The following is a 24986-nucleotide window of genomic DNA, read 5'->3' on the forward strand; positions in this document are numbered from 1 at the left end:
TTTCGCTATCTCTCTGCCTCTCGGTCTGGGCGAAGTGTTTTCAGAATGAAGTTGCTTATCAAAACCTGCTGAAATATTAAATTCCTGTCTTGTTGGACAGACCTTGTATTTCTGACAGGAGTGAGTATGCACACGTGTGCTCGTGTTGGCTTGCACATTTGGGAGATGTGTGCAGAGGGGAGAAAGCTAGTTGCGTATGCACACCTGTATGATAAGGAACTTCACAAGGAATTTTGGAAGGAACTTTAGAGAGCTCTCATGGCCCATACCCACAGGCTTAGCATATACAGACAATGCCTGGGGTCATTTAACTTCATAAATTTTAACAGCAGTCTGTTAAAAAAAATCATCTGTTAATTTAGCAAGTTAAAATGCAGTGATCACAAATGTGTTTCTCTGTTTATTAAAATACATCTTGCGTGGACAGGAGTTAATTGATTTCCGTATTATGAGGTTTCAACCATGTGAAGTTAATTGAGACACAAATGAAAATGATGGATTAAACTTCAGTCATTTTGCAAGTAATTCACTTATGATATTCTTGGAAAGCCAGTATAGCCGTAGAAGCTAGTACAATAGACGCATAATTGGCAAAAGACAATGTTACTTTTAAAAATGGCTTTATTACATGTTTATACATGTGTGGTGTGATGATCTGTATGTTTGCATCCAGTTCCTATGTGTGTCAGTTACTATGTGTGTGTGTAAGTACTGTTTCTGTTATTTCATGGCATTAGCCCCATTAGTTTGTCTGTCTGGCCATCTCTGACTGCCACCTGTGCTCAGAAGTACTTACCTTAGACTTTAGTTAATCTATATCTATAATGTGTTAATCTGCATGGCGCTGTGGATATGACCCATGCTTGTCAACTTTTAGGCAGTCGATCGTCAGGCAGCAGAACAGCAGAATGGAGAGATTGGAGATCCCATTTTGTTTAAGCCGGCAGATCATAAATCACAAATCACAGACCACAAATCCAGACATTTTTAATCCCATCTGATCTTGATGTTCCTGGGCTGCTGAGTGACAGGAGTAGTCTGTCCACCAATCACGAAGTTGAACATCTGACCCTCAGGCAGCCCTCTCTCGAGATTTAGCAGTGGATGAGGTCTGTCTCCGCAGGAACAGTAGAAACAGCCCTAGTGCTGTCAGTGCTGTTCTTAACGCCGTATCATCTCCAGGCTATTAAAGAGGGATCTCATGTAAAGTCTATCTGGCGAATTCTATCAGAACTCTGTCAGTGCATTGTGAGGTTTGTAGGCATACTTTTCCTTTATCAGAGAGTAGCAGAGAAGCATGCGGTATGAAAGAGACTTGACAGTGGCTTTCCAAATGAGCTCGAGATAGAGAGAACTGCACCCGTGGAAAGAGTCGTCTCGGAGACAAGGGAGCAAGAGCGGAGGATTGTGGGATTGCAGTCTGATCGGCGGCTCCGTGGTGATTGGGGCTCTGGCGAGACAGCTGGTGTGGAGACACGGGGCTTCTCTCCTGTCTCTCCCCCCAACCCCCAAAGCTCGTCACAGAGCGAAAGCAGACTGCTCCTGCCCACGTCCCCCCCCTCATTATCCCCCGGAAACCCGTCACATCCCGGCCAGTCGCGAGGCAGGTGCCGCCGGGCAGAGCCGTCAGCCTGACGCTTCCCCAACACAGCTCCCAGCCCGAATTAAGCACCGGAGAACCCCAGGGTCAGAGGGCACCGGGGGCGGGGGGGAGGAGGGTGAGGTGGGTTTGGGGGGCTGGAGCTGCAGTCTGTTGGCCATCTTTCCCACGTCATCCCGCTTTGTCGTTTTGCAGAGGAGCAGTTGCAAAATTTTTCACACCATACAGCCAGGCTGACATAATTCTGTTACACCCCCCCCCCTTCTTCTCATTAGTGAAATCTTAACTTTGCCGTACATCCCCGCGCCCTGGAAGACCCTGTTAAGAGAGAGAGCTTAATTGGCTGCAGGAAGCATCCTCTTTTTTTATTTAAGTGCCTAGCGCTGATTTTTTTTCTCCTTTTTTATATTTTAGACAAAAAAGATCTTTTTTTGTGTCATAAAAATGTGCGGCCGATCTCGGAGTGGCAGTCCCCAAAGCTCGTTTGCTCTGCTCGTTAAGCTCGCCGTATTCTTCCAGGCAATTTGCCTCCTTGTCTGAGCCTGAGAGGGGGGCTTATCTCCGCTAATGCCGCGGTGAGGAGCAAGCTCCGTTCGGGCCGGCCTCTCAGTATTCAAATCAAAGATTCCCCCCCATCCCCCCCTTTCTCCCCGACACTTGTCAGCCCTCTGCGGTAGAAGGCGGAGAAGAGGAAGAGCGGCACTCGTACCGCCGTTTAATAGGTTCAAGAAGTGCGAGGCTAATTGTGTTTACCGTCATGAGGCCGGCGCGGACCTTCTGCAAAGTGGCACCGGCTCTCCGCCGACTGCAGCTGGGGGCTCGCACATCTAGTTTCACACTGCCTCTAATCCCCCTCACAACAAGCGTCTTTTGTTGTCCGGTGACCTTCCTCCTTTGCTCCTCTGACACGCCATCCCCCCCCCCCCCCCCAAAATCCCCCGCCCCCTCGGCCGCACCTCTGTGTGCCACGACAAACCAGAGAGCATAGGGTGTCTGGGCTCCGGTCCTGGCAGCCACCGGGCAGGTTTGTGCTTTTAAGACGAGGATAGAAACCTCAGCGGTTAACGCCTTTGTTCTTTCTACAAATCAGCTTATTGGCTGTCATTGTTTGGCATGCAGGTTTGGTGGGTGCTGCAGTGTTCCTAGAGACGTTGCAACATGTTTTTACCTTAGCAGTAGCAGTGAAGACAGGAATGTATTTTCACACATGCATACGGCTTCATCAGTCACAGTGGCACGGTCGTGCAACACAGATCCAGCATTTTGTTACTCTCTAAGGCATCACCAGTTTTGACAAGTAGCATATAGGCGTTAATGACGCCCAATATATGAGTCATACAGATGGTTTTCTTCCAGCGATGGTGCATCTGTTACTTATTTGGTGGTTACAGAGCGTGCTCACAGTGGCTGTCCTAATGTTGTCACGGTGATATGGGAGGCGACAGCATAAGGTGTTCCTTACAATGTGTGTGTGGGGGGAAATATGCACTAATTAAGTGTTATTAGTGATCCCTATTATCAGCAGGGAAAAGACGCTGAGAAATTCCTCATTGTGACAGGTCACACGCGAGAAACTCTGCTGGTATTAATGTTCCCTCCTTGCAGATGTTTGCTCGATAGAAACCCGGCTCCTGAGCGCTAATAATATTTGCCAGCGAGACAATGGCGTCGGGTCGCAAATTCCACTGAAAATGAGAGATGTGTCAAGATCAGGGAGAGAGCCTGTTTCATGCACCGAGGATGAAGGTGCTTTGATCAGGAAAGACTCACAAAAGCACTCCCCCCGACTTGCCTCATCTCCCAGCATCTTATTAGCTTATCTGCGGGGGGTTTTATGCATCCGTATGTGTGTGTGTGTGTGTGTGTTATTCTCCAAATGAGGGGAGCGTCATCTTTTGAGAGGCGCCGAGACTCTCTCAGACTGGGACTCGGACTTCTGAAAACTTTTTGAGAAGCGGCGGCAACAGACACTGCGCTGCGGAGAATGGCGGATTGATATTTGAGTCTCTCTCGCAGGAGGAACGACAAAGAGAGGAGGAAGGAAAGCAGGGAGTCGCGGCTGCGGATGAGTGCTAGGGGAAGGAATCGTGGGGAGCGCGCTATCTCTGCAAGATCTGTATCTGCTGCGGTTTCGGGTCCGAGCGCGAAGGTTAATGCGCTCATAAATATTTATCGCTGTAATAATCACGGTAATCTGACACCTGTGCTGTGTGCCGCGCCGCAAAAGCAAAGGCCCCATAAGTCTTATCCAAATCAAAACTTCCACGCACTCGGTTAATATGAATCAGACCCAGCGTGAAGTGACAAGGTGTTTAGTGCAGTGCTTTGAAATCCAAAAAACGACCCTGGTGAGAACTGCAGGTCTTTCCTTTTTGAAATGTTGGTATTCTCTGCTGCGCTGAAAGCACACGGCGATAGAGTGTGCACGCTGAATGCAGCCTCTGTACAGTACAGAGAATGGATGCTTGTTTGTGCGGGCAGTCAGCTGTGACCACGCAGTCAACTACTCACTCAGCCAAGCGTAATCCGCTACACTGTAACGCACCTCGGACGCCTTTACAGGCTAGCGTGGGAAAACGAGGTGTATCATTATCTGTCTTTCTTTCGAAATTAACCCAATGCTCGATACTGCCACAAACAGATTATGGTGTCTGTGACAGGTCAGGCTCTCCACAGTCATTAGGCATGACTTGTTGGCTTAACAAACATTTTTATTGGAAAATGCATGGCATTACATCATACAGCCTGGGCCGTTATAATGTAACACAGTAAAATACAGCATGATGACATATTGCAATGTGCTGCATTGTAGCGTATGCAGCATTATGTGTGTTTATCTGTATTGTTTGTCATAGAGCTTAAATCTGCCTTTACTTTGCCACACGACCTTTTTAACTTTTGAGACCAGCCAATGGTGCCGCTGATGTGGTGTTGTTTGTTCTGTTTTTGTGTCTGTTTAGAGCACAAATAAAAATGTTGATGTTCAAAAATAAGAATTAAAGTATCTAAGGGCTGACTGCATGCCGGACTGCTACAGCCACCGTTAGGTCCGTTCTTCTTACATTACATTATTGTCACTGACCAGACACTCTTATCCGGAGCGACTTCCATAGCTTACAGTTTTTTGACATGTCATCCATTTATACAGCTGGATATTTACTGAGGCGACTGTGGGTTAAGTACCTTGCCCAGGGGTACAACGGCAGTGCACTAACGGGGAATCGAACCAGCAACCTTTCGGTTACGAGCCCTGCTCCTTACCCACTATGCTACACTGCCTCCTGATACATGCCTGTGCAGTGGACAGTGATGTCACACCTTTACTCCGCCTCTCTCCCCCCAGCCCTGAAGGACCCCTGCAGCGAGGTGACCTGCAGCTACGGCAGCACCTGCGTCCAGTCCTCCGACGGCCAGTCGGCCAAGTGCGTGTGCCCCCTGAGCTGCGAGTCTCGCCCTGAGCAGGTGGTGTGCGGCAGCGACGGCCAGGACTACCGCAACGAGTGCGAGCTCAACCGCAGAGCCTGCGACCTTCAGAGGAACATCCACAAGCAGCATGACGGGCCGTGCGGTGAGCCAGCTCCGCCCTCATCCCACCCTTACCCTACCCCACCCCACCCACTGTCTCCTACCCCCTCCCCCATCCACTCTCTCCTACCCCCTCCCCATCCACTGTCTCCTACCCCACCCCACCCACTGTCTCCTACCCCCTCCCCATCCACTGTCTCCTACCCCACCCCACCCACTGTCTCCTACCCCCACCCCATCCACTGTCTCCTACCCCCTCCCCATCCACTGTCTCCTACCCCCTCCCCATCCACTGTCTCCTACCCCACCCCACCCACTGTCTCTTACCCCCTCCCCCATCCACTCTCTCCTACCCTCACCCCACCCACTGTCTCCTACCCCCACCCCACCCACTGTCTCCTACCCCCTCCCCATCCACTGTCTCCTACCCCACCCCACCCACTGTCTCCTACCCCCTCCCCATCCACTCTCTCCTACCCCCTCCCCATCCACTGTCTCCTACCCCCACCCCACCCACTGTCTCCTACCCCCTCCCCATCCACTCTCTCCTACCCCCACCCCACCCACTGTCTCCTACCCCCACCCCATCCACTGTCTCCTACCCCCACCCCACCCACTGTCTCCTACCCCCACCCCATCCACTGTCTCCTACCCCCACCCCACCCACTGTCTCCTACCCCCACCTCACCCACTGTCTCCTACCCCCTCCCCATCCACTGTCTCCTACCCCCACCCCACCCACTGTCTCCTACCCCCTCCCCCATCCACTGTCTCCTACCCCCACCCCACCCACTGTCTCCTACCCCCTCCCCATCCACTGTCTCCTACCCCACCCCACCCACTGTCTCCTACCCCCACCCCATCCACTGTCTCCTACCCCCACCTCACCCACTGTCTCCTACCCCCTCCCCATCCACTGTCTCCTACCCCCACCCCACCCACTGTCTCCTACCCCCTCCCCCACCCACTGTCTCCTACCCCCTCCCCCATCCACTGTCTCCTGCCCCCACCCCATCCACTGTCTCCTGCCCCCCTTCCCTCTCTCTCTCTCTGCTGTCCTCCTGCCTCGTTCTGAAATCATTGTGTTCTATTCAGCCGCTGCACAACTGCATTACACCACTTTGCCCTGCAGGCACGCTCATCCAAGACAGCTGCATAGCTTGCATTTTAACATGTCGACCGTTTACGCAGCTTGATTTTTACTGAAGATGCTGACGACCTTTCTTAAAGGGTTCAACAGCAGTGCTGCTCTCAGGGCCTGAGCCTGCTATCCCCCCCTTGCCTCATTTTCTCTCATGTTTGTTTTGATGTTAGTAATTCTACAGTGTTGCTTTATTTATTTGCCTTGTGGACACACTTATCCAAGGCAAATACACTGTTTGTATTTTTAACGTTTTTTTTTTTTCATTTGTGCGGTTGGATAATTCATGTTAAAGGCCTTTCTTAATGGTATGATGGCCGCAGGACTCCTCTCAGGATTTGAACTTGCAGCCCCTTCCCTGGCCATTACACTGTACTGTCACACAGATCTCACGGCGCCCTGGTATCTTTTGCTCACTTCATGAGTGTGGCATGGAGGTTTTGGAGAAGCAGACAGACATATCATAAACAGAGGCTGATAGCTTTTAAGAGTAAAATTCTTGTGTCACTGAGATGTCACCCTTTGGCACAGTTGCAGAAAAAGCTAGACACGGGGGCCACAAAGAACAGACAGCTCTAAAGGTGACGAACACCCTGTCTACAGTGGACGTCTGTTATATATCCAACAAAACCGCAATGAAAATGTTACCCATCGCTTTCCTCACAGAAGGGTCAAAATACAGGAAAAACAGCTCAGGAGCCCTGAATCTCTGTGAGCGATGCTATCCAAGCTTTCACTCTGTACACACCCTTTCAGGGAAGGAGATAAACATAGGTGATTTAAACCATTGGGCCCCTGTGACTGCCGTGCCAATGTAACGGCCACCTCTCTGCTCTCTGCCTATGTCTAGAACAGAGGAATGCTGGAAACCTGGAAATGAGGCTGATGTTTTTACTGGCAGCCTGCATTTTTGTTTTTCCTTTTTTTTTAGCAGAGCTAATGGCTTGGTTTTGTGGCATCTCGTTAGCAGAGTCAGTGGCTGCATTATGTTAAGCCCGTTGGTCCGGGTCCTTGATTGCTTGCCTCCCGCGTTAGTGAAACCATCATGCTAATGTGCACTGTCCCTGACCTGCCAAGCCACACTGCCGTCACGCCGGTTTGTGCGCAGGAAACATTAAAGCCGAGCCACAGACTCTTTTATACACGCTCGTGTCGCTCTTTGTTTTTAATCCCGGGACTTAGAGACGGGTATTTCCCCCCCCCCCCCTCTCTTCCTCCTCTGCGCCTGTTCTGTCTCGTCCCCTGTGTGTTTGCGAACGCCGGGCTGCGAGTGAGTCTGTGTTTTGATGTGCCACAGCGGTGGGTGAATCCTTCGCCTCCTCTCCTGCCGAACGCTCTGTGGTTCTGAACACTGCGTCTCTTATTTTATTAAGCAACTCTGTAATGCTGTCGCAGTAGGGTCTAATCAGGCCTCTGCACCAAAACAGGGACTTCGGGGGCTTCCCTGGTAGTTTCACCTAGCGGCACTCAGGCTAGAGATCGTTCACCTAGTGGGGAGCCACGCCCCTGGGGCCCCCAGGGCCACCGGATTAAGGGCGTTTCCCGTTCCTTCCTCTCTGTATTTCCTGTCCAGTTTCTGACGTTTGTCGGCTGTCTCTTTCCCCTGGTGTTTCTGAAAATATTGCCGGGTGTGTTATGTGTCTGTTTGTGCTCCTGTCTGTGTACGTATGTATATGCTCGTTTGTTCCTGTGGGGAGCAGATAAGCTGACGGACAGGAAGAGACGCTCACTGTGCATTTTTCATGCACGCCACACCCCCCTCCACCATCACCCCAAACATATAAGCATTACACATCATTCATGGCTTCTACTCTGTGGTAGTGCCAGTCTGGGGCGTTTAGACCCAGGGTGTGCGAAGCGTTCATTCCCACTTTTAGACGAATGTTTCCATCTCTTAAATTGGCATCTCGTAAACAGAGGCTGATAGCTTTTCGGAGTGTAATTCGCCATAAAATTTTGCAAGCATCACCATTCGTTTCAGCGGTCTTCCGCCATGCTACTTGTCAATATTCATACAGTTGGTGTTGAGTATCTCTCTCTCCCTCTTTCTGTATCGCTCTCTCTCACTCTCTTTTCCCCCACCTCTTTCCCTCTTGTTCTCCTCTCCGGCTCACTCTCTCTTTATGCCTCTCTGTCTCTTTCCCTCTCTATCTTTCTCCATCACTCCCTCAGACCCCTGCAAAGACAGCCAGAACAACCTGAACGTGGCGTGCCGGGTGGAGCCCCGCACCCGCCGCCCCCTGACCTTCGCCCCCCCGGAGTCCTGCCCCCCGGACGCCGAGCCGCTGTGCGCCAGCGACGGACAGACCTACTCCAGCGAGTGCAGGATGCTGCGCACCGGCATGGTGAAGGGCGTGGAGCTGCGCAAGATCCACTCAGGGCCGTGCAAGAAGCAGGGTGAGTGCGCCGCACGAGGGCCTCTCGCTGTCTCACACTGACCAAGAAGCAGGGTGAGTGTGCCGCACGAGGGCCTTTAGCTTTCTCACAATGACCAAAAAGCAGGGTGAGTCTGTGTTCATAAGGGCCTCGAGCTTTCTCACGATGACAAAAAAATTGCGTGAGTGTGCCCCACAAGGCCCGCTAGCTTCCTCACTGCAAGCAAAAAGTAAGGTGAGTCCACATTCACAAGGGTTTCTCGCTCCCTCACTGCGAGCAAAAATAGGGTGAGTCTGTGCTTATGAGGGCCCCTACCTTTCTTAGTGCAGGTCCTCATCTTGAGGGCCTCTCAGTTTCTCACAGTGAGCAAGAAGCAGGGTGAGTCTGTCTCACACGAGGGCCTCTCGCTGTCTCACAGTGAGCAAGAAGCAGGGTGAGTCTGTCTCACACGAGGGCCTCTCGCTGTCTCACACAAGGGCCTCTCGCTGTCTCACACGAGGGCCTCTCGCTGTCTCACACGAGGGTACACGTGCTGGTGTTGCACTGTGAGGATCTCCCCCCTGTCTCTGCAGCTCCTGCAGTTTTACTTGGGGAGAACCCCGTGGCGTGACTTTCCCTTTCTGCAGTCCAGAGAGGGAGATGCGAAAACGTGCCTCGCGTCCGCAGCTGGTCTCCTCTTGCCCCGCTATCGACACGCATTCTGGTTGATTGCGTGCGAGCGTAACTGGAAAAAGGGCCTGGAGGAAGCTAGAGCGTGGAAGGAAAAAGAGCTTCCCCGTGTCTCTTCCTGTGGCACGATGCACTGGCTCGGAGATGAACCCGTCTCAGTGTCCATGGCTGCAGCCTAACTCTGACAGCGGCTGTAAACAGCTTTGTGTAATGAGCACTTCCAGGCTTTTTCCTCAAAGACTGGCCGTACCCTCGGAGGCTCCCACTGGCCATGGCAATCAGTGATCTGCCTCAATATGCTCCAGCCCCAGGGGGTCCAATCCGAACCAATGCAGCTGTCCACAGCCTCCTCACAGATTCCTGCGTGTGTGTGTGTGTGCGTGTGTGCGTGGGTCTATGGGTGTGTCAGTGTCTATGTCTCCAAAAAAAAAGGATGTAGATCAGATTGTGAAAGTAGTTATCTAGGGCTGCAGGGAAAAAGCTGCCAGGACACACAGTGTCCACAAATGGCATGCTGTGTGCATGAGTCTGTACCCACTTTTATTCTCTGGGCTGCTTTATTGAATTGTAATGGATCAATGTTTGATGACAGGCAAATCCATACAGAAGTGAAGCTGATCTGTAATCACATCAAATCTGTGATCAGTATACCAACAGGGCATGCTAGCCCCTGAATGTTAACACCGTCTGCATTTTTTTTAAAAATCCAACCCCCTAATTACTTAATTGATTAAATAATCAGGCTTTTAATTAACGCAGAGCGCTGTGTATCAGACTATTGAAGCACTCACCGATTTGCAGAGAGGCTTTTTATCACCAGGGCGGGTTCCATTTTGTGACACACTCCTGTCGTTGTCCCCCGTACCCCCCTTCCCCCTGCGCCTGCAGAGGAGTGTCGGGAGGAGTGTAAGTTCAACGCCGTGTGCCTGGTGGAGCGTCTGGGCCCGCGCTGTTCCTGCGAGCCCATTGAGTGTGATGGCACCTACAGGCCGCTGTGCGGCAAGGACGGGCGCACCTACGCCAACGACTGCGAGCGCCGGCGGGCCGAGTGCCAGGCCAAGGCCCACATCCCCGTCAAACAGCAGGGGCCCTGCGGTGAGTGAGGAGTGAGGAGCCACGCCCCCGGGGCCACCGGATTAAGGGCGTTTCCCGTTCCTTCCTGTCTGTATTTCCTGTCCAGTTTCTGACGTTTGTCGGCTGTCTCTTTCCCCTGGTGTTTCTGAAAATATTGCCGGGTGTGTTATGTGTCTGTTTGTGCTCCTGTCTGTGTACGTATGTATATGCTCGTTTGTTCCTGTGGGGAGCGGATAAGCTGACGGACAGGAAGAGACGCTCACTGTGCCACATGCTGCCTTGCATTTTTCATGCACGCCACACCCCCCTCCACCATCACCCCAAACATATAAGCATTACACATCATTCATGGCTTCTACTCTGTGGTAGTGCCAGTCTGCCAGTGCCCACTTTCCACGCAGAACTTTGTGTCCCATTTTCTCTGTGTGTTTTGTGCTTTGCTTTCTTTAAAGGTGTTCTTCCCGTTTCAGCGCTGTCGCTCTGTCTTTGTCCTCGTCTGCTCACAACGGGAGCTGGACACGCGGTCCGCCGTGGGGCAGGGAGAGTTCCACCTCTGACCTCTCTCACGGGGAGGCTCTGACCTCTAGGGAGGTTACGTGACCGGTTGACTTTCCTTCACCTGGAAGGAAAAAAAAGGGGTGTGGTTGGGAATGGGGGTGAGGGTGGGGTAAGGAAATTGTGCGATTGACGGTGTGAGTGGGCGGGGCGGTGTCTGTCATGTCTGCGTGCTGTCTCTAATGGAGCTGTGAGTCCTTTCTCCCCCCCACACCCGCTACCTGGTCTGGTCTGCCTCCACCTTTCTCTGCAGTCCTGTTGTTGGGGGAAGCTTCAGTGAGGTTGGAGAGCTCTTCTTCAGAGTGCTGCTGTTCTTTCCCCCTTACTCCCCACCCCTAATCCCTCCCCCCTCCCCCCTCCCACACCCTCCCCAAAAAAAACCCAGCCTCAAACCTGGTCACAACCCCTGCATGGCAAACAGCATGAGGATCTCTCTCCAGCACAGATAATGCTCCTCCGCCTCCCAGAGTACTGTCGCTAAACTCCAAATGACCTCTACCACCTTCCACGTCTGACCCTGTAATGACACCATTCTGCGGAACTGTAGGAATTTTTGCCCGGAGTTCAGAGGAAGCAGCTCTTGGTGAGAGACGCATTCCTGTATCCTGCTCTGGAGAGCAGGGAAACCGCAGGTGCAAGCGGGTCATTGTCCGACAGCATCAGAGACGAGCCGCGGCTCTCCTGTCAGCGTTTGGAATGCTAATTCATTTTCACACATAGAGTTAAAGGCAGTGCCGCGGTATCACCGACTGACTCATTAGCATTGTTTTCCAGTCCTTTCCCCGAGATGCATAAATTATCATGCAAAATGGCACTGTAGCTCAGAGTTGGGCTTTATTTCATCATTTCTGATGAAGTTAATGTTTCAGAATTCCGCCCGTGGCAAGTTAGGGTATGTTTTTTTTCCTAATGCATTTATTTACATTTGCATATTTTGCAGGCAGCTCACAAAAAAAAAAGCACCTCTTGGTTTTAATTAAACATCAAACACGCCGAGTGAAAGGCTTACCAGGGATGTTTGTTTTTTTGGGGTGGGGGGGGGGCAGGGGGGGAGGATTCGGTGTATTCAGGAGGGAGGCCCAGGCCGCGGACACCTGCGTGCGTTCGGTTTGATGTTTAATTATAGTACACTTCTTTTGTTGTCTCCCTCCACCTGACTCCTCCCACCCTCTGCTTATTAAGACTGCGTTGGGTAGACAGGTTCATTGCTTCCCTGCTTAAAGCCTGAGACGCGGTGCGCTGACAGGTGCAGAAATGCAACAAAATGCATTATTCCCTGCAGGGGTGCTGTCTGGACCCTGTCTCAGTCACTTGGAGAGATTAGTGCCAGAAGACCCACATTACATTGAAGCAGTGTCTGCTTCTACGACTTTCGTCGCCTCCTGAAGAACATTATTAAACTACAACCCATTTTGGCCTCATTGACCACTGTTTCACAGAGCACAGATTTTCCACTGTAAAGGTTCTATGGCTGTTTCCTCACTGCAGCTCCGGTGTGTTTAATACTGTATTCATTAGTAATACTGACAAATCAAAGTTCAACACTGAAACAGCCACAATGGAAGTGCATTTTAAAAGTCTGCTCAAATATTAAAATCAGGAGCCCACATTTTAAATACAAATGCAGATCTGAGATAAGCCGACCAGGTTCATATTCTCACATTTTAACTTGAGGCTTTTTTCTCTGTGGGTTTGGTAGGTCAGTATAAACGTTCAGAAGTCTGTCAGGTAATGCAGAGGCTATAATGGACATACAGGTGCTTCAGGGCTACTGTTCTTTGACAGGGAACTAGAGAGAGAGCGACACGGTTAACAACATGCGGGGTCTGTCACCTGACCTCTCCACCCGCTGCCGTCGGACCACAACAGACAAATGCATCGATCGAGGACAGGAAAGAAGCTGAAAACGCAGGGTCTATGCACCAGTCTCCGGGGGCCGTGGCTGTCCAGTCGAGTGGATGTTAACTCACCGCGCACTGCATTTTTGCAGTCTGTCCTTAACTCCCTGAGGTGTTCCCCACGTGTCAGTCAAAGGACACATGATCCCATTTCAAGATGCGTGTGTCAGCTTTGATTTTAACTCACACAGTGAATGACACGCGATGAATAATTTGTGAATGGATTTGCAGTACCAATTAGGGATTTTGCATATTTAAAATCTTCGCTTTATCAGTTGGGACTGTCTTGCATCTCGGGAGCACTCTCTCTTGTGTTTTTTTTCACCATGTAGCAGTTAGAAGATGACAGTGATTTTGACTGATGGTGCGTGGGATTCTCTCGACGTTTGGGTATATTCTAGGTCAGCTCCTTAACCGCGGAACCCGTCAGATGAGAGCGCGTTGGGTGGCCCAGCCCGGCGACCCACATAAAGCGACCCCCGGTTCGTTTGAAGCGCTGTGAGGTTGGATTGGGGTGGTTTGCGTGCCTCGAGCTGTCAGGGCGGGGCCCGGAATGTAGGCCATCCTGTCCGTCGCTGGGGCTCGGGGGCCGCTCGGGATCCCCACGGCCGGGCCTCCGTTCGCGATTCCTGGACAGCGTGTGGAAACACGGCCTTCGCGAAAAGGAGCGAGGGCGTCCCCGCGAGACCGCAGGGGCTGGCGGGAGGCGAGGTGCTGTCTGTGTGTAATTTCTCCATCAGAGGGAGGGTGAAGCGCCGCGCTGAGGGGCGGGGGAGGGGAGCCGGGGGAGGGGAACGAGGGATCCGGAGCGCGCTGAGAGGAGGAATGTGAAAAACGGGCGCTCTGGGCACCGTCGCATTTTTATTTGTTTTGTTTTGTTTTTTCTTCCCCAGCGTTTATTTGATTACCATCGAAAAACCATGCCCTGTAAATGATTCAGACCCGCCACCCGGTTCAGTTTGTCGTAGCCTACAGAGATATATGTAATGAATCTCATTACAGTAGCTTATCAGGCAATGTGTGAATAACTGGTGGTATATTTAGTGCGACCCAGAGCTGTGTTCTTCGCGGAGCGGGATGTGGGCTGTAGTGGTGATAGAGGAAGCCTTCTGCAGGCTCGGCAAGTGTTAGCAGGGCATGTAATGCTCCTCTGTTTCACCCAGCCTGGCTGTGAGACCCCCTCTTCCCCTTCCTCTTCCTCCCTGAATCGCGTGCTGTGAACCCCCACCCACCCCACACCCGCCCCCCCCCTCCACATATGTGTATGCAGCCCATCTGTTGTGCTCCCCACAGCCCCCCCCCCCCCCCCCCCCCTTCTTTGTATCTGTCGTTTCACGTGTGTCCTGCCATGAGGTTGCGACTCGTTCAATGTCTTCCGCCGGGTCTGTTTTTCTTTGTTTGTCTTCCGCGGAAAAGTCTGGTCACCCATTCCTTCCTGGGGGTTCTTTTTCTTTCACATCCTAAAGTGGGGACAGTCCTTTTTTTGTTCGTTTCGTGCTTGTTTTGTCCGTGCCCTCGCCATCAAGAAAACGGGGCGGAGGAAAGAATGAACCGCCACGGAAGACAAGTGGCGCTTGCCCCGAGTCTGATGTGTGTTTAGTCAAAACACTGCCTCTGGGGCTCCTCCATTATTACAGTATGTGTTGATTTTTTTTCTATTCTTTCCCCCGCCCTCTGTCTCTTTTTACATCTAATGAAGCCTTGCCATGGGGCGCGCATCTCTGTGTGTGTGTGTGTGCGCGCGCGCATGAGAGCGCGCATCTCTGTGGCAGAGGGGGGTGTGGTGGGTTTCACTCAGCTGATGGGGGGCTGTGGGGGGTGCTCCCTGCACTCCCAGAACAGCTGTGCTGTACGGTGACGGCATATGGCCCCACCCTCTCTTCCTCCTCCCCTCACGGGTGTGATCAGTCCTAAGGGTCCCGGAGAGCAGGAGGCAGGCCTTCATTATGTCTGCACTGTTTTGATCACCCTCCTATGGGGTAATCGGAACTGAAGAGGGAACTAGGTTGATTCCAATCTGCATATTTATGAGTATGTATAGGTGTGCATGAATACATGCATCTACATTGGTATTTATGGTGCTTAGAAGAGCACGTTTGCTCCAGAGTGTCTAGGAGCTGGTAGTGCTGGTTGCTCTTCTAGCCGAAGCCAATAACCCCCCCACCATTTCCTGGCCCGGCCTGATCTGACAGGTGCAAAAGGCAGGTTAATTCTGAAATCCCTATTTAGTCGTCAGACGGTGACATTAATCTCCAACGGAGTGGGGATAAGCTTCCTCGCAGGACGGAGGGATGTCAGAACGTTTCTGAAACGCCAGCGACAAGTTCCTGCCGATGCTTGCGCTGCCGCCGAACCCAGCTGAGCTCACGTGGAGCTTCGGTCCTCCCGGGCATGGCTCACTCGGCCAGCGGGCGGCTAATTAAGTGGAGAGGAACGGCATGTGTGAGCGGCGTGTGTGAGCAGCGTGTGTGAGCGGCGTGAGAATCGGCCGGGCCGGGTCCGCCCACGAGGCCTCTGGGAGCGGTCTGTCGAGCGCTAACCTCGCTTGACAGCGCGTCTGCCAGCGACTCTGACGTACTGTAGAAGGGCTATTTGCGTTGCCTGTGAAGAGCACCTCTCCAGAAATGGCAGGGTGTTTTCTGACGAGGCGCGAGCAGCTGATCACAGCAATTTAAAGGCCTGCAGGGAACATGCAGCTTATCATTACTGTCCTCCCATTAAAATGCGCTGTCTGCTTTCTGTTCGCACTGTACGCACTCGCGGTTTCGTGACTACAGCACTACAAATAATGATAGTGTTCTTCACTGATTGACTGACTGACTGACTCAGACTAACCAGCTGACTGAATAATTTACTGACTGGCTAGCTGATACTGCCCAGTCCATTGACTGACCAACTAAACCCTCTGTGCCGTTTTACCAGTAATCCACGGTAACCACTAATCCACTTTTACCGCAAGTGCCATGAAAGGGAGAAGGCCAGTGTGCTCCTTTATTTCTCTAAATGAATCCAAAATGTCTCTTTTTTTTTCCCGTTCTTCTTTTCCTCTTTGTGTTTGCGTCAACGCCGTCCCTCGGCGGGTTCGTGTCTGTCACTCAGCTGTAGCTGCAGCCCTCAAACGGAGTCAGCGCCGGAGAGGCCTCGGGGTGTCTCCGACTGTCGTTTCAAAGTGTTTCCTCTGGATTAAAAGAGCTTTTCAGTTCTCTGAAAGAATATGCAAACCGTCTCAATTACCGAGGCCGGCGAGCGCTCGCGGAAGTTTCAAAACTCCCGTAATCGCGGCTTCGTGTAGAACCGCTTCTCGGAGAACCTTCCTCTCTCTCTTTCTCTCTCTCGCTCTCGCTTTTTTTCTTCCTCAACTTAATAAAGCTGGGGAACAAAAATGCCCCTCTAGTGAAGGGAGCGTAAAAGAGAAATGAAAGAAAGAAAAAGGGAGGGTTTTTTTGAGGGGGGAAGGAGGGTTAATTCTTTCATCTTTTTTTTTCCAGGAAACAAAGGCAGAGAGGCACAAAGGCGTTATCAGAGGCAGCAGTTGCATTTTAGGCGACTGGCCCAAGGAAATGGGTCACTGAACCTTTCCGAGGGCTGTGCGCGTCTGCTGGTGTGCCTCTCCATACCGGCCCAGCCAGCCAGGCTCTGCGGCACTCGGCAGGCCCAGGGAAAAGATCAGGGGAAAAGCATTCTTTGAAGCTTCGTAAAATTAGGCACAGTTCCGCAGTTTACATATTTATGTGCCAATTCAAAGACTTCTGTTTTTTTTTTTTTTTTTGCCTTTTTTTTTCCTACCCCTCGACGGAGAAATCAATAGCTAAGTTTGAACAGGAATGTTACTGTTACAGAGGATGAGCTCCTCCACACCTGTACCGGGATTGTCTCAATCCCGTGGGCGCTCGGCGGGTAATGTCGCTCGCTTGTTTGCGTCGTCGCCCTTCTGTGTTTGGCTAGGTGCTTTTTATTCACACCATTCCTGCATCTTGCTGTTTCAGTGCCCCTCTCTCTCCCTCCCTATGTCTCTCTCTCTGTCTCTTTCCCTCTCTTAACCTCTCTCTTTCCCTCTCTTCCTCTCTCTTTTCTTACCTCTCTCTGTGTCTCCCTTTCTCCCTGCCTCTGCCTCTTTCCATCTCTCTCTCCCTCTTCCTCTCTCCCTCTCTCCCTCCCTCTCTCAGGGCTCAGTGTTCGGGATTCTGCAAGCGTTCCTGCAGAGAGTGAGCAAGCGAGCGAGCCCGGGAGAACTCCCCAAGGTGGCGGTGGCTGATTTATGCTCTGCACAGAGCTCTTAGCAGCAATAAAGCCAGGCCCCGTTGATATGCACCGCGCGCCGCCCACCTCATGCCCCTAACCTTGGAAGTGGAAGCGGGCCGGTCTGCAGGGACCGCCGGGCCCGTCGTGAAGGGTTTATTTCACAGAGACAGCGGGGATTGAGATGAGCTATCTCCCTTCCCCCACCCCCACCCCCCCCACCCCCCCACAAAAACCCCTGCACAAGCCGAAGTGCATCCCAACATCATTATATGATCTGAAAGTTTGGGAGGGGAGGACCACACGCTCTGTTGATGGTTCACCATAGACACATGCTCATACTTACAAAATGGCCAACTATCTTGTTCACGCCTATATGTCCCTATATATAATATACCCCCACAGTGTTCCTCATGGTTTGATTATGCTGTTGCTCCTGACCTGTCGGTTTGGCCCGTCCTGTTTTCTCACCAACACACTTATAAAGAGGGAGGAGGAAAGATGGGGTGAGGGAGCAGGGAGAGCGTTATGCAGGTAGCTAATCTGAAGACGGGGTGGAAGGGTATGCAATATTAAAAGGGTCCCTCGGCTTTTAATGAAAGCAGGCTTCTTAAAGGGGGCATCCGGCGTGATGGAGTCTAATCCCAGAGTAATTACAGCAATGACAGTGCCTCAGGCAGCCTGCGCAGGAAGAGAGGGCACCCAGATAACGGGGCGTCGGAGGTGGGCATCGCAGGCCCGAAATCCGTAACCCTCCGCACACTCTGGCCCTGTCTTACATGGGAGCTCCTAATCAACCGCCCTGGTATTGTCTTCCTCCTAATCTCACTTTGAAACCTCAGTCATGCCACATTCTTTTCATGCAAAGCTTTTGAATCATATTTTGATCTTTTTCTTTCTTTTTTGCACTCTGAGTTCTTTCCCGAGGCCCTCAGCTGGTGGGTGTTTTTGTATTTTCTCTCGCGGAGAGGCCTGGTTAATTGTAGATGTGTGGCGCCGGTTTGGAAATGGTCTTCATGATGAAAAGGCTTCCCTGGAATGTCCTTGGTCTCGCGGTTCATTCCTGACCCACTTCCCGCTTTGCCCCGGCAACAGGGCCATCCCAGAGACCCCCGCCTGGTAACTGCACCACTTAATGAAGTTTCACTGAAGCGGCCAAAAAAAAAAAAAAAAAAAAAAAGAGAGGCTGCAGCCCCTCTGATGTTCATATTTCATATCTGTCTCTGCTCAGGAGCCCAGCTTTCTGAATTATTAAGCAGACCGCTCTTTTCTGATGTTTTTTTTTTCTTCCTTTCTTCGCCCTCCAAGGAAAGCTTGGCGCTGGTTTGTGCTGAGATCCTCCTCAGTGAGATGCAAATCACTGCGTTTAAACCGCGGGGTGGGCGGCGGGCACATCAATTAATCACCCTGTTTACACCCAGAACACTTCTCTTAAGCTCCGAGCCATTCACGGAGCAGGTTTACCCAGCATGCCCTGGGATGCCGATCTATCAATACACACACACACACACGCGCGCGCGCGCACACACACACACACAGAGTAGACACGGGTGGCATGATGGCAGTGATGGAGGTGGCGCGTGAGAGACTTGCAGTGTACTCACAACAGACATCTGACAGACATGCAGTGGCCTACAGGAAGTGAGAGGCGTATCCCTGCCTGATATTAACCCCTCCCCCCATCCCCACCCCAACCCCTACTCACCTGCACTGTCCTCGTCCCTCTGTACCCCGATCCTCCCCGTCCCCCCATCCTAACCGCCTGTCTGTGTGTCCCGCCCCCCCGGAGCAGATCTGCACGCCCCCAGCCCCTGCCTGCGGAAGAGGTGCGAGTTTGGGGCGGAGTGCGTGGTGAAAGACGGGCAGGCGGTGTGCGAGTGCCCGGACGGCTGCCCGCAGGCCCGCGACCCCGTCTGCGCCAGCGACGGCCACACCTACGGCAGCCGCTGCCAGATGCAGGCCATGGCCTGTGTCCTGCAGAGGGAGCTCCACGTGCGGCACCGGGGCGCCTGCGGTGAGTACCCCCCCGGAGCTCCGCCCCCCGGAGCTCCACCCCCCGGAGCTCCACCCCCCGGAGCTCCACCCCCTGGAGCTCCGCCCCCAGGAGCTCCTCCCCCTTACCCCTGCGCAGAAAAACAGCCAGCAGAGCGCAGTTCAGACCGCTGGCCTCTGAAATCAATCAATCAATCAATCAATCAGTCAATCAATCTACTATATGTATACATGTATGTAGATAAGCATGTATGTATGCATGTATGCGTCTGTCTATCTATCTATCAATCAAGTTTTATTTGTTACAGCACATTTGTACAATCAAGACTGTCACAAAATTCTGTGCATACTGCATTTTCCATAGAAAATCAAAAAACCAGGAAACCCAGGCTAATTGGTGAAAAACTGGGAAATTATTCCCTGACTCTGGGTGGTCGAGAGCCTCCTGGAAAACAATAATGGAAAAGATGGCATTGGTGTAACACAAAGCTTGAGTTCATCGGTTGAAGTTCATCAGATGTGGAAATGAAGGAAATTCGTTGCTGTTTTGATACACCGAGGAGCTGCTGAAGGGGAAATTTGAAAAAAAACATCCTTCGCAGAGATTGACAGAACTGTGGCTTTTTTTTCACAAGAGCTTGTGAATATGCGGAGATCTCACTTCACACGAGGATATCTGCGCCTTTCCGTGTGCGGAGCTGACAGTCGCAGAAGCAGTAAACCTTTTTCGCTCTCCTTCCACTTCAAAGTCGATGTCCTCCCTCCCTCTAAGCGCTGCTCAGAAATGCTTTCCCGTTGTAAGTCACGGTCAGATCTGTGCAATCCCAGGACCTTGGAGTGCCGTCTTTATTTCGATGTATGTGTGTGGCTGCTGTCCGCTCACTGTCAATCCCAGCCGGGACTGCAGAGGGGTAGGCCTGCACCGTTTCGTGACCCCCCCGACCCCCTGACCTCACATGCTCCGCTGGAGAGTAAAGGTTTGCATTTGCCGAATGGCATCTCGCAGGACGGCCTGTCCAAAGACGAAGCACACCAGCATGCTCTTGGGGACAGGTTTGGGGAGGTCCTTCTAGATCAGGGTTTTGAGACGGTCTGCACACTCGTCCTTCATTGCTCTCCCTTTCGCTCCATGTTTGAATTGGAATTTTTCCACATACAAGGACACCCTCAGACTGGGAATAGGGGGGAAAATAATTGTTTGAGCCCAGTGCACTGAATCTTGTGAAGTAACTTCGGCGACAAGTTTCTGTGTCAAGAACGCTGGAGGGAAATGAATAGTCTTTATTTTAAAAAGTGCAAGCAATGGCGCGTCAGTGTTATGGCGCTATTGATGGCATGACTTCCCATAGAAGCAGGCGTCAGCGAAACAGGGTAATAAAACGCACACCCCAAAGCTAATCTCACACTGGACACCGGCTATTCTGAGCTGTTTACAGGCCCTGCTCTCTGTCCCAAATGGATGGGCTGTTATTATCAAACTCTCCATGCAGTAATTATCGGAGTCTATTCAGACCAGCACAATAAACAGCAAGATAGGAAGTCCCAACTCTGGTGCTGTGTACGTGATTGTGGTGTGTGTGTATGTGTGTGTGGGTGTGTCTGTGTGCGTGTTTGTATGTGTATGTGTGTACGTGTGTGCGTGTAGGTGTGCTTGTGCGTGTGTGTGTGTGTGTGTGAGAGTGTGTTCTGAAATTCATTTTCTTCCCTCAGGAGAAAAAAAAAGCAAAGACAAAACAAAAAGATCATAAAAAGCTGTTATCTTTATAGCTCAGGTGCAGTCTTACAGTGATACGGGAGACACTTTTATTATTCTTATTTTTATAATGTTTGAATGGCGGGTGACCTTGTCTGGCTGGCTGGAACAGACACCCTGAGCTAATGGAGCAGAGCAGGGTATCACCTGCTCTGGGAGGCAATTCATATATATTTATATCCACAGATGAGAGAGCGGGGCAGGAAGTCATCTCAGGAAGACTGCTCTCTGAGGTGCTGGAAACAATGCTTAGTGAAGAATGTAGGTCACAAACAAACAGAGGAGCAGACAGTAGAGGAGGAAGCACAAATGAGGGAGATAAAGAACAAGATAGAAGGAGATGAGCTGTGAAGAGAGAGAAAGAGAGAGAGAGAGAGAGGGAGGGAGAGGGTGAGAAAGCGAGCAGACAATCAGGGTAAAGCAACCAATCAGAGTTTGTGGTGTAGATTTGTAGCGTAGCACCCGGTGAAAGCAGAGTTTTCTGTTAGCCACTGTTGGTCACAGATGTCACATCAGACGGTTGTTCTTGAGAGTGTAAGACCCTCGTGAGCGGGGCATCTATACAGCACAGCCCATCTTCCCCTCGGGGCCGCTCTGTCCTCCGCCTTGGTGCCATTCCCAGCATCAGGGAATATGTACGAGCTCCTGCCCAGACGAAGTGGAGGGGGTGCTATCTCTCCCGATTACCGAACGCTCCGAGCAGTTGGAGGAGATAAAGAAGTGCCTTTATCGGGACGGGGGGGCGGATAGAGGAGGACACTCGCAGCGATCCAGCCGTGATTTATAACCCCCAGCCGGCACGGGGGCTGTCACCGCCCTACACTCGCGGGTCCCGGGTTCGAGCACTGGCAGGCGCCAGTGCTTTTAATAAGAAGCTGTCTCTCCGGGGCCCCCGGTGCCCGACCGCTGTTGGTGTTGGAGAAACGGCGCTTTATTAATGCATAATAAACAGGCTAATAACGCAGGGAGGGGGGAGGGAGGAGGAGATTTATGCATGAGCGCCTGTCTCCATTAGCAGTAAATCTGCAGCTGTTATTGCTCCGACTCTAATTGAATATGATAGCTATTGCTCTAATGCAGCGCTCGAGGTGCAATTGTCGGTAGAAGTGCCCGGGCCCTCCTGGCAGGAATTGAATTTGCTTTATGGCTCCTTCGCCTCTATAAATTAGTATGTTCCAATATTTGCCGGAGATCGTCGGGCTCGGAGCCCTAAAAAGACAGTTGATTGAGCCGAGCGAGAGCGCAAATGCAGCGTAAACCGTATTATGGGTGGTCCATAAAAATCAGTTCAGACACACGCCATCTGCGTGAATGGCCCCGATCCGGGTGCAGAGGAAGTTTTTTTTTTTTTTTTTTTTTTGCTGCCTCTGTCAGATGAACAGATTCCATCGCAGGAAGGATTGATTTGTGAATGACCTTTAGCAGGGAGGGCCTGTCTTCCACCAAAGGGCTGTGAATGTCTTTGTGTGCACAGAAAGGCAATGAGTGACCGCGCACGGGACCACATACCATGGGACCACATATCATTGGACCATGCAGGACAGGACCATAAACCACAGGACTGTAAACCTCAGAACCATGGACCACAGGACCACATACCACATGGCCACGTACCATAGAAACAAATACCACAGGGCCACGTACCAGAGGACCACATACCGTAGAAATGAATACCACAGGACTATGTACTACAGGACCACGTACCATAGAAACAAATACCACAGGACAATGTACCATAGAAACAAATATCACAGCACCACATACCACATGGCCGCGTACCATAGAAACAGATACCACAGGACCAGTTACCATAGGACTATGTACCACGCACCCAGCATGTAACGTACCCTCTCTCTCTCTCTTTCTCTCCCTCTTCCAGCCGAGCCCTGTGGGAACTGCTCGTTCGGGGCGATCTGCGACGGGCAGACGGGCCGCTGTGTGTGCCCCACGGAGTGTGTGGCCTCCCACCAGCCCGTGTGCGGCAGCGACAGCGTCACCTACAGCAACGAGTGTGAGCTGAACGTGCGGGCCTGCACCCAGCAGCTGGACCTCAGGGTGCTCGCCCAGGGAGAGTGCAGTGAGTACCCAGTCTCTCTCCGGCTGCTACCTCCGTTCTCTATGAGTAGCTTTGGGCAGCAGTGTGGCACAGTGGGAAATGTTAGCAAGCCAAAACTGCAAACCAAATTGCCAGTTTGATTCCCAAGTGCAGCACTGCCCTTGTACCCTTGAGTGAGGCACTCAATCCAGACTACTTGAGAAAACAGTTTAACGTTTAAGTTGATAGGACAGCGGTGTGGTGCAGTGGTAAGGAGCAGGGCTCATAACCAAACAGGTTGCTGGTTTGATTCCCCACTGGCACACTGCTGTTGTATCCTTGGGGAAGGTGCTTAACCCATGATTGCCACAATTGGATAAGAGCATCTGCTAAATGACAATAATGTAATATAGTGTAAAGGAGGATGTAAGGTGTATAAATTGCTCTAGAGAGTGGTGCCTGATAGGCAAAAAACACAGTCCAGTTTGCACTTTCCTTCAGTAGGCTGTGTTTGCTGTGTCCGTAGCCTGTGTTTGCTGTGTCCGTAGCCTGTGTTTGCTGTGTCCGTAGCCTGTGTTTGCTGTGTCCCTAGCCTGTGTTTCTCTCCTGTCTGTGTGCGCGCAGAGGTCTGTGGCGGTTCGGTGTGTGCGTGGGGTGAACGCTGCGTTCAGAACAAGTGCGAGTGCCCGCAGTGCCAGGGCCAGCCCTTCTCCCCCGTGTGCGGCAGCAACGGCGTCACCTACGACAACGCCTGCGAGCTGGGCCACGCCTCCTGCGTCCTCAGGAAGCGCATCGAGGTGGCCAGGGCCGGCAGCTGCGATGAAGGTAGAGTGCGATCAGCGCGGTCATCTCCGTCACTCTTACTCCAGTTCTTTATGCCTCTCTTTTCTTCCATCCTCTCATTCACTTCCTCTCTCTCTCTGTGTTTGTGTGGTACAGTGTTGCGTCTCTCTGTTTGGAGTGCAGGGATCTGATATGTTCCGGCATGGGTCACATACAGTATGTCAGTAGGTCTGGTGGGCCTCATTACCAAGATATTTAGCAGGTACCACTTCCGTTTGTGGGAAGGGGGCTGCTCTTACCCACTAGACGCCAAATCATGGAATCATAGACAGGCATTGCTTTAAGTGAATACAATGGTTTTGTAAATAAGGTGGAAGATACATATATATATAGCTTTTCTATAGCTGGCTATGAATAGGTTTATGCTGGTTTTGACTATTTTTTGAGTGTATATGGTGCAAATTCCCTTCCTTCATTATATATCATTGAGTGTGTGTGTGGCTAAAGTGATTTGGATTTTCCAGCAACGTGTTTGCTTGTGTTTTGCCAATAATGAGCAAACTGTTGGCAGTGACACATTGTGATTAGCAACCTAGCAAGCGATTTAAGAGAAAGGAGCTGTAATAATGGCTTCATTAATTGAATGGAAGGCATAGCAGTGCTTGCAGCTCCATCCAGCAAAATAGACTCGGATCCCAGAGAGCTCCATTTTGTTGTCACACCTGCTAGTTGGAAATCAAAAGGTGGTCTGGTTGTTTTGAGGGATTCCTTTGGAATGCGGAATTCAATGGAATCACCTCGTTGTTGGGGGGGCGTAGCTGAAGAAACCACATGGTAAGTGAAGCTCTTCCTCATGCAATATGGAACACCACGCACTTCATTAATGGACACTTCTTCTTTCAACCCCTCTCTTTATGCACCTCTGAGTGAAAGGGATTTATCACTAGAGTGCTGTAAAGCCAAAAAGAAAAAGTCTCCTAATTATCAGTAATATGTTGTTTGAAGTATTTTGTGCTCTTTGATTAAATGTAGCTTGGTAGACTTCTAATTAAGAGTGTGAACATCGGCTCTGTGGGTTGGATATCACAGGGATATCACTGCGATGTCCCTGGTCCGTACTCCGCTGTCATCATTACACAGATAATGTCCACAACCGTCCATCTCTGAATGCACCAAGGAGCTTGGCTGTTTGAGTCCTGGGGAGAGATGGCATGGAATTATCCTCAGCAGCTATGGGCATGGTTAAAAGTCCAATATCTGTTTTATTTTTTGTCTTGTATTTTGTGTTTTTTCTCTCTGTTCCCCAGTAATAACATGGAGTTCCCCACAGTTAGCGCTCAGTGACC

The 24986-nt window shown here is 51.4% G+C and overlaps 1 protein-coding gene across 1 annotated transcript in view; it reads left to right on the forward strand.

Moving 5' to 3' along the window:
• agrn (agrin) overlaps positions 1-24986 on the forward strand; it is a 202387-nt gene that overhangs the window by 129125 nt on the left and 48276 nt on the right. The window contains exons 5-10 of the mRNA XM_036533356.1: positions 4944-5168; positions 8439-8663; positions 10200-10406; positions 18870-19091; positions 22702-22899; positions 23482-23682. Coding sequence (XP_036389249.1) covers positions 4944-5168; positions 8439-8663; positions 10200-10406; positions 18870-19091; positions 22702-22899; positions 23482-23682 — 1278 coding nt within the window. The remainder of the gene's footprint in view (positions 1-4943; positions 5169-8438; positions 8664-10199; positions 10407-18869; positions 19092-22701; positions 22900-23481; positions 23683-24986) is intronic.

Source organism: Megalops cyprinoides, chromosome 7 (assembly GCF_013368585.1).
Source record: "Megalops cyprinoides isolate fMegCyp1 chromosome 7, fMegCyp1.pri, whole genome shotgun sequence".
NCBI classification, from domain to species: Eukaryota; Metazoa; Chordata; class Actinopteri; order Elopiformes; family Megalopidae; genus Megalops; species Megalops cyprinoides.